Raw genomic sequence first — 16,675 nt, forward strand, 5'->3', positions numbered from 1 at the left:
CTGGTCACCGCAGAGAAGAGATCAGTGCCTGCCTCTCCTCTTCACCTCACGAGAAAGTTGTAAACATGGGATGATGTCTCCCCTCAGCCTCCTCTTCTCCTGGCTGAAAAGACCAAATCACCCCAAAGGAGTCGCAGTGTCCCCTGGGCGGGCGACGAAGCCGCCTGCTGCGCTGCGCCCCCGGAGTGCGGGCACTCGGCTGGCCTGATGCCTCGCGTTGAGGGGGTTTCCGTGGGCATCCCGCAGCCACTTACGGACGGGAGGGGAAAACCTCCTCGGGAAGGGGCGAAGAACTTCAGGCAGGGAGGGAAGGAAGCACCTTGCGAAGGCGACCAGCAGCCCGCGGCGCTCCGGGTGCAAACGCGCACCGGGGGCTGGCTGCCTGCCTCTGGCAGCACCGGGAGCGGGACCCCCGCCCCCGCGCACACCTGTGCCACCGCCGCCGGGCGGCTTCGGGGAAAGCCGCGCCACCGCCTCCGCCCGGGGACCGGGCAGCGGAAACTTTCTCCGCGCTCCCTCGTAAACACGGCCCGGCGCCCTCCCCCGGACGCTATTTCGGAGCAGCGCCGTGTCCTCCGGCCCCGCACCGCCTCCCTGCCCTACCCTGCCCTGCCCGCAGGGAGGGCGGCCGCGCACCGCCCTCACCTGCAGGGAGGGGTGGGGAAGCGGGGGGCGGCCGAGCCGGGGTGACCGAGCGAGGCGGGCAGGGAAGGACGGGAACATCCCGCTCCCTCCTCCACGCCGCTGCCGGCCGGGGAGCGGGGGCCGCCGGTGTCCGCGTTCCGGGCGGGGCGGGACCGGGCCGCCGGGCTATTAATAGCCGTGTCCGGGCGGGCGGAGGGCAGAGCCGCGGGGACCATGCAGGGGAACGGGCAGCAAGCGGGGAAGGGCCATGAGGACCACCTGGACGGGGTAGGGGCGGCTGATGGCGGGCTGCAGACTGCGGCTGTGCCCATGCTGCCGGCCATGGAGGTGGCTGAGGAGCCGGAGAAGCCTCCGGGCGCCAAAAGCAAGGATCCCAACACCTACAAAGTGCTCTCCCTGGTAAGCGCCGGGCTGCCGCGGGGCCGGGCGGGCGGACCGACCGGGGTCTCACCTCGCCGGCGGGAGCGTGGGGAGCGGTGCGGCTGGCGCAGGTGTTTCGCCCGTCTCCAAGCTTCGGGAGATGCGAGACGAGCCCGCGGCGGGAGCTTAGAAGCCTCTCGGCGGGGTTGGAAGAGGGAGACTGGCTTCGGCAGCACGGGCTCCTCGGGATGCCCGGGGCAGCAGTGCTACGGGACGGCTCCTCTTCGGCAGTCAGCCTCGGGCAGGAGCGTGGCACTTGCGTATAGACAGCGACCTGCCTCAGAGAGGGATTCGTAACTCTTGACTTATTTTACTCTTTTGATGGTACTCAGCGTTGAATCTTTCAAAATTTTTTTGTGGTGTCAATGGTTGTCTTGTCTTCCTTCCTGTGGTTTTAGCTGTATGCTGTCTTCCCTGTATGCTGACACCAGGGAAGACAAAATCTGGTTAAAATAGGAAAATATGGCTAGAAAAGCTAAAAAGAGTTCAAAAACCAAAAGGACAGAGGAAGTGTAAAAACTTGCCTTTCTCTGAATTTGAGCTACCGTGGGTTGAAAGTTTGTCTCCCAAGTAATGCTGGTAGGCACTTCTGGCCCTTGTTCAGAAGCCCCAGCTGCCAAAGCCATTGTTAGCAGGTAGGTCACTTTCCAGTTTTAGCCACGCTGCTGTATTATAATTATCCTCCCCATAGAGATGTGAAAATAAGACCTTCCAAACTGCCTGGAGTAATCATTATGAGGCTAAAATCATTACCAAGGTGAAGGAATTGTGGTGTTCTTGGAAGGAAGCTTTAGTGGAAGAGCAGCAGACGTCAGTCACTATGTATATACTCATACGTAGTCCTCTTTCAATACATTGAAGCATAAATGTCAAGGTGTCTATCCGAATTTACTGATATCTTTGTAATCTGTCTACCGTTTCAAATGATTCAGCCACCCATATCATTGTGACTACAGGTTGGTCATACTTTCTGACATAGCAGGAGGTGAATTATGTTTCTGTTTGTCAGAATGTTATAAGAAAAATATGCAAATTCATGCAAAGGTCTATGGTAGTTTCCATGCAGAAGCTTTTTTGGCAACTTTTCTGATGAAATGTCCCTGTAAATAAAGGTTGTGGTTAGTAGCTTGTTTCATTACTTTGTTGTCTTCTGGGGAGGTTAAGGTTGTGCCATAAAAGCCACTGCAGAGATAATGTAAGATATTCAGTGAGAACTTGGAAAACTTTCTAAATACTGCAGGTGATACTGGATTGAGTAAAACAAGAATGTATTTAACCTAAACATGTCAGAAAGTGGCAAACTGGAATTGGAAATGCTAGTTTGTTCTTTCTCAGAAACCGATGTATTTAGAAAGCATTGATGATATCCAAATGTAATAAAAAAAAAAAAGTGAGTAGACTTAGCTGCTTGGTGTTTGTAGTTTTATAGTAATGTGAAACTATTAAAGTGTCCAGATGTAGGTAAATCTCATTTGCCTGCATTTATCCTAGCTGTATGTGCTATTGCTTCCTTTATTTATGTACATAAAAAAACACCATAAACAACTGCTTTCAAGTGAGCTTATGTTGAAATTTTCTAAAACCTCATTAATGCATTTCTGCTGATTAAGGAACACTCAAATCACTCTTCTTATTTTTCTGAAAAGCTCAGACTGGACTGCATTCTCCTCTTCCTTCACAAATGCCTGCCACCTGCAGATGTCTGTGCAATTTGTGAACACAACCTCAACGTTCCCAGCTCTTGTCCATGAGCCAATCTTACTCTATCACAGAGCAGCTGTTGCTGCTGCACAGTCTGATTCTGCAAGTGTTGGAATTTACTTACCCATAGTGCTTTGCTAAGCACCTTAAGCCACTTTTTTATTTACTGTCTTGCCACTTTTCTGAGCTCAGACTTCTGTCCCTCAAAGCCCAGTGAACTGTCTGTCTGTAGTCTCTCCAGGCTGTTGTGTAAGTGAGCAGTATGCTGCTGCCCAAGAGCAGCATAACCTTTGCTTATGTTTGAGGATTTCCCACTTGCCAGGAACTCAGGCATTGCATTTTGGTCTGATTCATTCATTCCATTGAAATAAATTTTTCCATGCCAGTCTAACAGCTGAAACATTGAGAGAAATAAAAGAAATAATGTAAGAGAATGTTTCTTTTCAACAGCTTCAGACTTTTTGTCAGTATTGGAAAACTCATTTAAACTGATGCTTTTGTTAGAAAAATTCTTGAAGAGTTTTGCAGCTTGAGAAATGCTAGGTAGAAAAAAAATCACAAAAAAATTCCAGGTAAGGTCCAGACAGAGACATTGAAAGTGTGATAGCCTCATCTAAAGAGTAACTCAAGCATTTCAGAGTGCATGAAGATAATAAATTGTGAAGTTTAAAAAAATGCTGTGAAATACACTTAATATTTTTATAGTCTGTTTTTTCCCCCTTTTTTTTCATTAAGACCATCCAGTCTTTTTTTTTTTTTTTGGTGGGGCTTTTTTTTTTGTTTTGTTTTTTTTTTTTTTTTTTTTTGTTTTTTTAAGGCACATCCCAAAAAACTAACCAACTTCAAACTTTGGGCAAGAGATTCAACTGAAAACCTCTTCAGGTCTCTTCTAGCCTTATCATATCATAGAATGGTTTGAGTTTGAAGAGATCCCTATAGATCAGCCTGTTTCAACCCCTCTATCATGGGCAGGGACACCTTCGCTAGGCCAGGTTGCTCAAAGCCCATCTAGTCTGGCCTTGGACACTTGCAGGGATGGGGTATCCACAGGTTGTCTGGGCAATCTTTTCAAGTGCCTTGCTGCCCTTACAATAAATAATTTCTTCTTAATGTCTAATATAAACATACCTTCTTTCAGTTTATAGTTATTTCCCCTTGTCCTATTACTACATGCTCTGTACACTAGTCTCTCTCCAGCTTGTTCATTGGCCCCTTCAGGTACTGGAAGGTGCTGTAAGGTCCTCTCAGGGCTTTCTTTTCTTCAGGTTGAATAGCCCCAACTCTCTCCACCTGTCTTCACTGAAGAGGTGGTTTACCTCTCTGCTTCTTGTTGTGACTCTCCTCTGGACTTGCTTCAGGAAGCCTTAAGAATCCCTCTTATGCTGAGGACACTAGAGCTGGGTATAGTACTCGAGGTGGGGTCTCACAAGGGCAGAGTAGAGGGGCAGAATCCCCTCCCTTGACCTGCTGGTCACACTTCTGTGGATACAGCCCAGGATGCAGTTGGCCTTCTGGGCTGCGAGTGCACATTGACAGCCTGTGCCCCGCTTTTCATCTATCAGCACCCCCAAGTCCTTCTCTGCAGGGCTGTTCTTAATGAGTCCTTCTCCCAGTCTGCACTCACCTCAGTGATTGCCCTTACCCACGTGTAGCACCTTGCACTTGTTGAACTTCATTAGGTTCTCATGGTCCCACTTCTCAAGCTTTTCCATGTCCCTCTGGATGGCATCCCATTCTTCTGTTATGTCAATTGCACTGCTCAGCTTTGTGTCATCTGCAGACCAGCTGGGGATGCTGAGTCATACTGAGCTTCTCCTTCACTGCCAGCCCCAAGTCTTTCTCCTCAGGGCTGCTCTCAAACCATTCTCTGCCCTGCCTGTGCTGATACTGGGATTGTCGTGCAGGACCACACACTTAGCCCTTGCACAGTCCTACCTCTCAAGCTTGCCCAGGCCCTTCTGGATGGCATCCCTTCCCTCCAGCCTGTTGACCGCACCACACAGCTTGGTGTCATTGGCAAAATTAGGGTGCCTTGATCTTGCTGCCCTTGTCACTGACAAAATATCAAACAGTGCTGGTCCCTATGCTGACCCTGAGGAAGGCACTCCTCACTGGTTTCCACTGGCACATCAAGTCCCTAAGCATAGTTCACGGGTGTGACCATCCAGCCAATTCCATGTCCACTAAGTGGTCCCTCTGTCAAATCCATGTATCTCCAGTGTAGAGACCAGGATATCATGCAGAACATGCCAAATGCTTTGCACAAGTCCAGGTAGATGATTTCGGTTTCTATCCCCTCCTCTACCACTGCTGTAATCCCATTTTAGAAGGCCACCAAATTTGTCAGACACAATTGGCCCTTAGTGAAGCTACAATAGCTATCACCTATCACCTTCTTATTTTCCATGTGCCTTAGCATAATTTTCAGGAACATTTGCTCCATGATTCTATAGATCTGGTTTCAGTCATCCATTGGTTGCTATGTTAAGCTTTTATGAATCATAAACTCCCATTTTTCATAAATAAATTAGACAATCTCTGCCCAAGGGAGAATTTCTTTTGCCAGTTCATATTTGCCATTGCTGCAGTCAGCAGAGTCTAACTGTAGAAAAAAGATTTATTGGATGTCAAGATATTCTATAAGAGTCCTGAAAGGTTTTCACCACTTAATTTGAAAATAATCCATAGCTGTTGACTTTGTGCTCAGACAGGGAAGCATGGGTGTGCTATATCAGGATTTTGGAGACAACAGTAAGTTTGTCTGGTTTTGTTGTTTGGTTCTTTTTTCCCCTCCACATAGATGACGATGTGGGAACAATCTTCTCTTACAAGTTGTTGGGAAGATTGTATTCCTGTTGGGTTGTTTTCAGGCTGATGGTTTTCCTCCTAAAGAGGCTTGAAGGTACCCAAACATTTGTATAGATTAGTACTTTAAAACAAAATTAATAATGCATATCTATATTCTATTTTTCCATAAAAGAGGCAGAATATGTATTTAATTACCCAAACCTTGTGATTTGGACCATGGTTATTGAGTTCAGATGACTTTGGTGTGGGTATTTTTATGGGCATCAGTCAGTTCTCAAGCACTGGATTGAAGGATGCTGTTGTCTGAATTGGAGAGGCCTGGGTGCCATGTTCAGTATTTAATCTTTTTTGGCCCTCAGCAAACCATTCAGTTTCAGCCTTTTATTTATTTATTTTTTTTTATTATTTTGCTTTATGTGCCTTGCAATTTTTTCTTTATTTTTCAGTAGGGAAAAGTGGTCCTTGCTAAAATTACTTGCTTCCATGACAGTGCTGGATTGAGCTTAGATGGGACTTCTGAGATCCGAGAAACACCACACAACTCAACAGTAATATTAGAGTGACTGTTGAATGATTAAAATTTTTTTGGCATTTAACATCCCTTGGTGAAATATGAAGTAAAGAATGATGGTGACAAGATTGCCATATTTTAATAGACTTTGAAGCACTTTCAGTTTAGAAATATTAAAAGAGTTCTTGGCCAATCTCCAATACCTTAATAATTTGTAGGAAAATCTCTTCCAATGTTGGGAAACAAGAATGCTTTACAGCCGTGTTCTGCCAATGTTACAGCTCTTCAGCTTCCATGGTGACTTGGTTTTAAGTCTAAACACATGGTGTTTGACAAAACATTTTTTTAATTGAGCTTGCTGTTGATATTGCTTAAATGCTTTAATTAGAATAAAAATGTAACTATACATACAAAAAATAAAGACATTTTTATCCAGTTTAAGCCATCATGGGGATTGAATTTAAAAATCATTATAGCTAAATGTTTCTCTTCAGTCTACTCATTTTTTAGGGAAGACTTTGCAAATAATTCTCATTATACTCAGGGAAATGTAAATCCAAAATTTCTTTATTGCCCTTCAAGTGGGGATTTTCATGCTGGGTGTTGAAGACAAAAATCATAATCTTGCTCTCATGCCAAAAAAAAAAAAAAAATTGGATATTTTAGCTCTAAAGGGTTTCCAGGGTTAATTTGTATTCCTGCTTTATTTACACTTCATAGAGCTAGTTGGCATAACCTATCCTAAAAGGTATGAAGTAAAAAAATGATATGAAGTAAAAAAATATTGGCCAAAGAAACACCTGCAGGAATTGAGTCTTTCCATTTGCTTGGGGATTTTGAAGTATAGTAAAAAAAACCCCAAATCAAACAACAGCGAATACAGACAAACAAAACCCAACACCAACTGAGCAACAGCAAAACCAAAACAACAGAGAAAAACAGCTCCCCCAATTCCACTTTTATAAAAATCTTCAAAAAGGGAGAGTAGAGACCATCTTTTTAAACGACCGTAACCAGAACTGAGTTTAAATTTTATTGCCCAACTAGGTTGAATTTGGATACACAATCAAAGGGGTGATTGGGAATTGGCCAAGCAAACATCAGCTCACTTTCATTGGGTATTTTAGGTATGCCTTTTAGCATCAATAAAACAGTATGGAGTTTAGGCTACCAAATACTCTCTTCTGCAGCTGAATTGGAGGATTTAAGCCATGCAGGAGGTTTCAGTCACCCTGTGGAGTGCAGTGTGTATGGATGCTTCTGGCTGCCTGGACTCCAGCTGGAGTGCAAATCTTGGGACAGGATGAAGCACACCCAGCTGTGTGACTGGTGCATCTGTCAATGCTCCTGGCTGGTTGCCTGCCTGAAAATGGCCACATTGGCCTAGGAATGGGAGTGTAGAATTAGGGAGTGGAGAATGGGAGTGTAGATTAGACCACACTGCTTGGCTCAGCCCTTTGGTCTGTTCAGGCAGAATGAGTGAAAGGGATTGTGATTGGTGCTGTGTGCTCAGACTTCAGAGCTACTGCTCCAGCATTCAGAGTTCCGACTCAATCTTTGCCTTAGGGTTTCCATTACATTTCTTTAATTTTGCAGTAATGTTTGCCGTCAATCTTTGTTTACCTGTCAGGCACCATGTGAAGGCAGGTCATGCTGGAAGAGAAGGTAAAACTGTATCATCATGGCAACAAGGCGGACATGGGCTATGCCCTTATTGGAAAGGGACAGTCTCACTGTGTGTGAGCAAAGTGAGTACAGTGGATTTGGGGACACCCAAAGCAGGTTCAGCCAATGGTCTAAATTGCCACGTGAGTATATAATAGTAAGAGAGGTCCGAGGTAAGGGAAGGCAGGCCTGTGAGTTTGGGTCAACAGAATAAATGGCCAGGATGGACTTAACTGCACTGTGGCTGTACCATATTCCAGACAGGGCACAGAGGCAAGGCGGACTAAAACAAGGGGAGAGTGACTTTTCTGAGGCTTTCTCTAGCTTTTTATTGAAGAGCTATCTTCAAGGCTGGTTGAGATCTCCCAAATAGTGCTATCAATAACTGAACCAATACTGGAGAATTGGCCTCAAGCACAGGCAGCCAAACTCCTGGGAGGAGGGGAGGCAGCTTTTGTTCTGAACACCTTCATATAGTTCTGCAAAACTCTTGGATACTAAAATAATAAAGAATACATTAACAGTTTTAAGTGTATAGGCTTTCTGTAGTAATAATTTTATCTTGAAATCAGAACAAGTGACTTAGGTACTATGCTAAAATTTGGATTTCAGTCAAGGCCAAAGATACAAAAACTGTGTAAATCTTCCTTCCAACTCCTGCTCTTCAAAAACTTTCCTTTGCATTTTTTACTAAGTATCACTGGAATTACACAGAGGGAGTTCTTCTGATTTGACTTGCAGTGGAAGCTATGTTATTGTTGCTTCTGGCTGAAAGGAGGAGCAGAGTAAATAAAGGCTTTGAAAACATGAAAGGTATGAAGAGTTTCTCACCTTGGATCTGATAACAGAAATGAATATATTAGCAAGTATCACCATGACCATATTCTAGGATAAAATTTGTCAATGTGTGCATCGTAACAGTGTCCATTTGAATGAAACAGTAGTAGATATGATTTTAAGAGAAGCTATTTTATAATGTTCAATATTGGAATGATATTTTTACATTGTTTTGATATATTTCTTGACATCTTTTCAAAAAAACACTTTCTGCACTGAAAAGCAAAAAGTACTTTTCTGTATAGGTGTTGCACAAGTCACCTGTATAAAAAGTTTCTTGTAAGTGTGTTTATAAGGCAGCAGTGGCTTTTGTGGTAAATTAGGTGTGGTGCAGGACAAAGAAAAGTATAAGTAAGGATTTTTCACAAATGAAATAACATTTAGTTGTTTAACACAATAAGTTAGCTAAGGAGAATAGGAAGTAATAAGTAATAATATAGTATAATGGCATATAGGCAAATCGACCTATAGAAATGCTATCTAATATGGTATTATATGGATACAAGTTTGTGTTAAACACTGGTTGCTTTTGTTCCTAGAATAACAAAAAGTATAGTGTTATAGTTACTTCAGAAAAATCCATAATCCAGCCTGGCCATGTATATTTCATTTCACTGTTTAATGCTAGTAAATGGACCTTCTTCTGGCTCAAATATATTTCAATGTTTTGAGGTATCAAAATTTGATGGTCTGCCTTTTGTTTTTTTGAGTGGCTATATTCAAGAGGTGCCGAGGTAAATAATGGCCTCTTTATCAGCCATTGGTCTTTGTTTTGGGAAAATGGCCAAAGAATTCAGGGCTGAAGATGAGTCTGTGATCGATATCAGTGTACTTAGTAAAGACTTATAATGAATAGCTGAAATTGTTTGACTTGATCTTAAAGGTCTTTTCCAGCCTAAATGATTGTATAAAACCAGATTTGTCCTACATTCTTCTCATACTGCTTGTGGTTCTGCAATTTTTTGACACTCCTTATATTCTTGATGTTTTACAGGATTTCTTCATTTATTCTTTAAGGTTGTCTTGTTTTCCTGTGGAAGTTAATATTGCTGTCATGGTGGCAGTTGTAACAGTATCTGCCAAAGAAAAATGGATGTGAATATAGGTTTACTTGGCATATTTTGTGGTATAATCAATGCCCTGTAGAAACCACCCCCTCTGCACTCTGTTACTGTCACAACTCTCATGACAGTAATCTAAACTGGAGCACCTTTGGTTTTATTCTTGAAAAGGGACTTCTGGAATAGGAAGAGCATGAAGATGGCTCAAGGCCATATTTTCAGATTCAATTTTGCTTTTCTTTATGAGTCAAGTGCAACTTGTTTGGAAAATGAATTTTAGTTGGCATAATTACTGACAGTTTCGTTCCTTTCTATGCAGTCATGCATTCATATGTAGTTGCCACTAAAGCAGATGACGTGCGGTGGGCTTTGTTCTGTGTTTTTAGTCTGCTGTGTTGAATAAAAGAATTGTGTTTGAAAGTACAATGTTTATTTTTTTTCTCATAACATGAGTTTTCAGTCCTGTTTTCCTTAGGTTTTACAAAAAATCTACTTGCTGATTAAATAGCAGAGTCAGCTGCTATCTGCTTTTTGTCAATTGAAGTAGAAGATTTATTTCCCTTTCCTTTTGGCCGGCATATTGTTGCACTTTAATTTTTCTCTAAATTCTCCCATAATCTTAAGTGCAGTGAAAAAGGTAACAGCTGGGGTAAAGCTTTGATAACAACAGCTCAAGTGCTAATGACTTCCAGGAAAGTATGTACCTACACAGTTGGGCAAGCAACAAATAATAAAATATTTTAGATTCCAGCTGACTAGGTGACAGATGCTAACTCTTCTGTCTTTTGGTATCTTTTTGTTAAAAACAGATGCTTGAATAGTTTTGGAAGGTATTTAGAGAGCTATAGTATGATGATGTCTTCTGCTGATAATTCTCTGCTGAGTGAAGAGTTATCACTCTTTGGTGAGCTCTGTGATGGCTTTTATAATACTTAACAGTGGCTCAATCTACCTTTAAAACATTCTTGTCCTTTGAATGGCCTTTGGTTGCAATAGCACATAATAACAGTCCTGAGAACATTCAATAGAAAGAATGAAAATAGACCTCCCGTGTGCCTCTTTGAGAAGAAAAACAATAATGCCTATGCATTTTCCTAGTAAATCCTTTTAGTTCTGGAAAAGTTTTGGGTGTTATTTCCAGCATTTTCATCCACTGACTTCAGAATTATTTAGTCGCCTCCAGTGTTTTACAACAGCCAGGACCTGAGAGCCCCAGCGATTCTCCTCCTGCTGGCCTCCACGAGTGGAATGTAGATCAACAGAAACAAGTCTTTGTAGACCATAAAAATATTTACAAATGTGGAAAGAAGAGATGCCTGGTGCAAGAAGGAGGTGGTGCACTCGGTTCAGTGCTGATTTACCTTTTTTTTTTAGGTGATTCACTAAAGTGTTACTTAAGTAGCTGTACTGGTGTGAGTGAAGTATCTACCTCCTTTCAGTTTATTAAATTTTATTAAGTAACCCCTGCTTTTGAATAAAACTGAGCTGTTGGCAAGGGGATTATGCTGGTTTAAAAATAATTTTTACAAGCATGAGTAAGTGTTCCGCTGCCCCTGGCAAGTGTAGATAAGTGTAGTTTTTTTTTCTTTATACAGTATACTGTCTGCATTTTTAACAGTGTCCTTTTAGAATCAGAAGGTGACAATACTCTTGATTGAAATTCATTATTTATTATTGTATTCTTTGCATTTTTGCAGGTGAAATTCTTTTTCAAAGAAGATACTTTAGTGTTAATGTTCAGGTCAGTAATCATCTATTCTAGGTGCACAAAACAGTGAAAACATAGCATGCCTTTTGCAGATCCCAGTGGTTTTGGAAAATTCCATGGGTTTTCTTAATACTGGCGTTACAGACCCTGTCTAGACATCCTCCCTTCATGGATACGTATGACACAACTGTGAGAACCAATCGTGGAGATTAGGATGGAAAAACATTATTTTGCATGGTTTCCTTGATAATTGCATAGTTGTTAATGGATGTGTCTTAAACCTTGGAGTGACAAGTTTTGTTGGCCATAGAATACCAGGGAGGAAGGAAGGGAGACGAAAGCAGCTGGGCACATGGCAGGCAAAGAGTGAGGAAGATCAACAGAGAAATAAATGTAATTCAGAATGATAATTCCTTAAAAGAATTATCAGTGCATTCTTTGCCAAAGAAAATACAGAATAGAGGAATGGGAGAGGTGGGCAGAGCTAGAGAAGAATGAAGAGAAAGGGACAGTAGTATTAACTGTGTAAAGGAGGACTAAAATGTGATAGGAAAGGTGGCAGTAGCTAAGGCCAGTGAGAGATTTCTTTGTGTGTCAGTAAGACCTGTATAGCTGAGGAGTCTCTTTGGGATCAGTTGTGTGCAGCCTGCATACTTTGCTGACTCCGGCCCTTCCAGCAGCTCCCCAAAATTACTGCTGAGAAATTCTCTTCAGCTGCAGCTCTAGAAATGAGTGAGGGAAATGATTCTCTTCTCTAACCATACTATCATATTTCCATTTACCCAGCACAAAATGAAAGGCTTTTGAAATAAAAGGCTTTTGAAATGTTCTCAGGATTGCAGTTTTCCAGACTTTCAACCACCTATTCCCAGCCATTATAATTGTTTACAAGGCAAAGCTTTTATTGCTTCCTCCCACGTAAAGGAAGCAGTGATGGGACAGAGATTCATCTCTAGATGACAATGTTTTTGTGATTCCAAAACAAATGTTCTAAAAATTATTTTTAAACCAAAAAAGGTCCCTTTCTTCTCTGCAGTTGTTACTGTGTTGTTTTAAAAACCTTTTGTCATATGCTATATTAGAACTGAATCTGACAGTTTGTGCTAGTAGCCTCATAAGACACAGGTCATAAAATGTTAATTTTCTACTTTTGTGTATTACAAGGACAGGTTCTTTAATGTTACTTGTCTTCCTATTAAATGTTGGCTTCCCATATTTTTTCTTAATGGCACCTTGTTCTTAATTCTTGCTTTCTCTTTTGAGTAGAAGAATACAGGTGAGAGAGAACAGGTAAGGTTTCTTCCTATGGTTTAAAAAGGCAGATTAAACCTTCAAGGCAGGTGTTATGTTGACAGTGTGGTAGTAGCTAGAGATTTGAATTTGGTGCTTGCTGCAGGAGGCTAAACAAGGCATCCTTGTTAGTAAACAAGCATGCATGCAGCTACTTGTCTTCGTATGGATTAAAAAAATATATAATCTTCATGTAGCAGGCTGCAGCATCTCCAACCTGACCTACCTGTATGTAAAGCAGGTCAGGTAAAATTAGTAACCTACTTGCTGTGGTGAGGTTTTCTTATAGAATCACAAAATGGTTTGGGTTGGAAGGGACCTTGAACATCATCTAGTTCCAGCCACCCTTCCATGGACAGGGACACCTTCTACTAGGTCGCACAAAGCCCTGTCCAGCTTGGCCTGGAACACTTCCAAGATATTCAAAATGTCTCTGGAATGTCTCTATATGTTATATATAGAAAGAAGCAAAGTAAATTGGTGCAGCAGTGAGATGCAGTGAGTATTTGGATCTTTAAAAATAGTTTGAATATTCATCATCTACAGAGCTGATAATCTTAGGGCCTTTCCACTGACAATAGGTCAACTACTAGTGTAACAACTCTTGCTGTGCCTAGTCAGGACTGCTGCTGCTGGCCAGTATTAGCTGCTCCTTATTGTTCCAGCAGAACATTTTGCCATTTGTGTGGATAATATCCATGTGACTGAAGTCATTCAGGCTCAAGATAAAGCTTCAATTCAAAGCCTTAAACACTGAGCTGCAATTGCATGAGGTTCCATTGGGTTAGATTTGGCTGTCCCAGAACACTGTCAAATGTTTAATGTGTAAACTTACTGTTTTTGTAAAAAGTCTTTATTAAGTGTTAAAGAAGGAAAGAAGGAGGAAAACAAAAAGGAAGGGGAAGCTTTAGTGTTTTGCAGTAAAATATTTTTAAGACAAAAATTTAAGCTAGTGGGACTAAGGTTAAGAAAACAAAGGATTAAATGTAGTGAGTCGAGAGTTTCAAGAGCTTAGTATATAATTGCATTTAGTATTGTATTTTGTAGTATTTTGTACCCAAAAGAGTACTCATGTGCCTCAGTGAACATAATCCTGTTGTTTTTGCTTATTGGAATTATGTTCATAGAAGTGTAAAACTGAACCTGGAATATAAGACAAAACTGTGATTTTATTACATTTGCTGCTAAAATCCCAGAAATTATTTGTGAGAATTTTAGCAAAACTTTACCAGTTTTACATTAAAAATTATTATAATGCTGTCGCTTTTGAGTGGGTTTTATGTAGATTTTATTTTTGCATTAATTTGGTGTCATTATTAAATTCCTGTATTACCTACACTGAAGCTCCATAAGGGAATATTAACAGTCCATTTAGTGGCACTGCAATGTATTTTCTGCAATGTATTTTCTGTACCGGGATGCCTTAGGTGGCCAAAGTCCCATAGGTCATAGGTCTAGGTAGCTATTTGAAGATATGGGAATAAAGCTGTTGCAAATAGAGTAGCTGTGGGTTTTGCTTGTTTTAAAGCATGTTTGTGTTTACATCTCAGAGGGCATTCTACTCCTTGATCTTAGTAGCAGGGCCTGGTGGGAGCAGAGAAGCAGTAAATCTTCACCCTGAAATAAAATGTTCTCAACCTGGCTTTTAAAAAAGAAATTAATCCATTTGTAATATAATAATAATAATAATAATAATAATAATAATAATAATAATAATAATAATAATAATAAACAATTATAACAGTAATAATAATGTTAAAAGGACAATAACAGTTCTTGCCCTCTCCACTGATTTTACTGGGCTTTGACATCTTGCATTTGGTGTCACCTAACTCCCTGTGCACAAGCTCTTATCTAGGTGATATTTTATATGAGGGATTTCAAAGATCCAGAACAATTTACATTGAAGATAACATTGTTGATACTGATGTAACAGAAAGTGTTGATGCTGCACATGTTAGTATTCTGATTTAAAAACAAAACAAAAAAAATCCCAAAATACCCCAAAAAATAAAAACAAAAAAAAAAAAGAGAAAAGGACAAAGCTCTGTACTTTTGTTCATTCTTGATAGTTAGGTTTAATAGAGACTTGCATCTTTCTGTAACTTTTTTCATATCCAAGTGAATAGATGATGCTAGACTTTTTCCCCCTTCAGTGTTTTAATATTTTCCTTCTTTCCCTGTCAATTCAAAGACTGAAACTGAACTGAGAAAATGCTTATTTCTTTGCTACACGTGATGTTGAATAAAATGCCAGTGACTTGCCTCATTCAGAATTCTAAGCCACAGCTTCATCAGGTCCAGTCTATTGTTCAATTTTAAAATAAATGGTATATATGAAATATTTTTTCTATTGATTAATTTGGTTTTTGATAATTTTTAATTCAAAAATTCAGAGTAAAATCTGAATTCAAATACTACACATGCCAGTAATTGCTTTCTAACTGTTTTTATTAACTGCTTAGTGAACAAAATTGCATAGTAAACTGTAGAGTTGTTAAAAACAATGCACATAGTTTTTAGTTACTGAAGTGCTCAGAGTACTAAAAAGAATAAACTTGAGAAATAATTAGGTGCATTTTAAAATTGAAGAAATTTTTGTCACATCACAGTATGATTCAGGCATCCTACTCAAGGCTGACTCAGCAGATTTTTCTGATGGGAAAGGAGAAAATAAGGGACAGAATTGTGTAACCATGTATGTGAAGTTATTGAAGTATTGCTTCAATGTGATTTTTCTGCAGAAAACAGTGACTAGAAAGGTGGTATGTACACATTTTCCCTACCCATAGCTCCCCAAATCCTTTTGTATGAGAAAGCCTGCATTATTGCAGTATCTTCTATTTCAGGACTTCTGGCAAAGTACTTTATTACATTCTGCACTTAAATAGAATATCTGTTGTAACTGCATTCTTGGCTTCTCTTTAATTACTGTGTAAGCACTGATAGCATGTATACTTTTTCTAAAGACTTTATGGAATAAATCCAGTACTTAATGAGGTTAAAAGAAATCTGTCTCTGCATTTGAGTAGGCATTAAATCCTGCTGTAACATGCTGAACAAGGATAATACAGTGCTTTTTCTATAACTTCAGTGCATCCAGAACCCATAATGAACACAGCCATAGTTTCCGGTCAGTGCAAGACGCTGTGGTCAGCCTTAATGTGACATCCCACAGTTGCTTACCATGATGTGGACCCAGATCTAGTATGAACTGGATACTAGGAAGTGGGAAAAAGTTTTCCTGCCTAAGAAAATTATAGGTATCACTTAAGGGCTATGCCTTCTGTTTGTAGTCTGTGGTTAATGGCAAAACTTCACCTTCTTATAACAACATACAAGGAAGGAAGGAGTGGAGTAAAAAGGTTTTCTATAAAATGTGTAAGAAATAGAAATATATCATCATGAAAGAATGATTTAAAAGAAATCAAGAAAGACATGATGATATATGTCTATGCTAAAGGACTTGAGGTGAAATGATATACATAGGCCCAGTTGTGACAAGCATGTGCATACACTGCTAATTAATTCTGAACAACATAACGACTTGTGGAAGTGAATAACTACTGGTGAAAACAGTGAAATCATCATGTTTTTGAATTTCAGTAAAATTGTATAGCATTACAGAGAAAATGAGTGCTTTCAAAATCATTCAATGGTAATTTAATATTATTTCTTTTCCTTCCTGTCCAACAGGTACTCTGTGTCTGCATGTTAACAACAATCCTAGGATGTATATTTGGCCTGAAGCCGAGCTGTTCAAAAGATGGTAAATAATATGTCTTTTATTTAGTAATATTACTAAACAATTCTTTTTTTTTTCTTTTTTGTGAATTCGTTTTCATATTGTTAGAATGCTACCCTTCTTGTTGCAGCAGGAGGATTGCATGCACTGCTTGAAGTAGTATCAGTAAGAGTGGAATAAAAATATCAGAAAATAAACCTCAGGTAAACTCAATAATTGTGTGTACTCACTTGAGAGGTAAAGTGATCCTGGTACTAAGTGTCTGATCTGGCAGCTTCCATGTA

General features: G+C 40.4%; 1 protein-coding gene across 1 annotated transcript in view; it reads left to right on the forward strand.

The window, feature by feature from the left end:
* The first annotated feature begins 717 nt into the window (after nucleotides 1-717).
* The window catches only part of ENPP1 (ectonucleotide pyrophosphatase/phosphodiesterase 1), a 53,240-nt gene continuing 37,282 nt past the window's right edge, over nucleotides 718-16,675 (forward strand). The window contains exons 1-2 of the mRNA XM_068184488.1: nucleotides 718-1,044; nucleotides 16,343-16,415. Of these exons, the coding sequence (XP_068040589.1) occupies nucleotides 859-1,044; nucleotides 16,343-16,415 (259 nt within the window). The 5' untranslated portion in view covers nucleotides 718-858. The remainder of the gene's footprint in view (nucleotides 1,045-16,342; nucleotides 16,416-16,675) is intronic.

Source organism: Anomalospiza imberbis, chromosome 3 (genome assembly GCF_031753505.1).
Source record: "Anomalospiza imberbis isolate Cuckoo-Finch-1a 21T00152 chromosome 3, ASM3175350v1, whole genome shotgun sequence".
NCBI lineage: Eukaryota > Metazoa > Chordata > Aves > Passeriformes > Viduidae > Anomalospiza > Anomalospiza imberbis.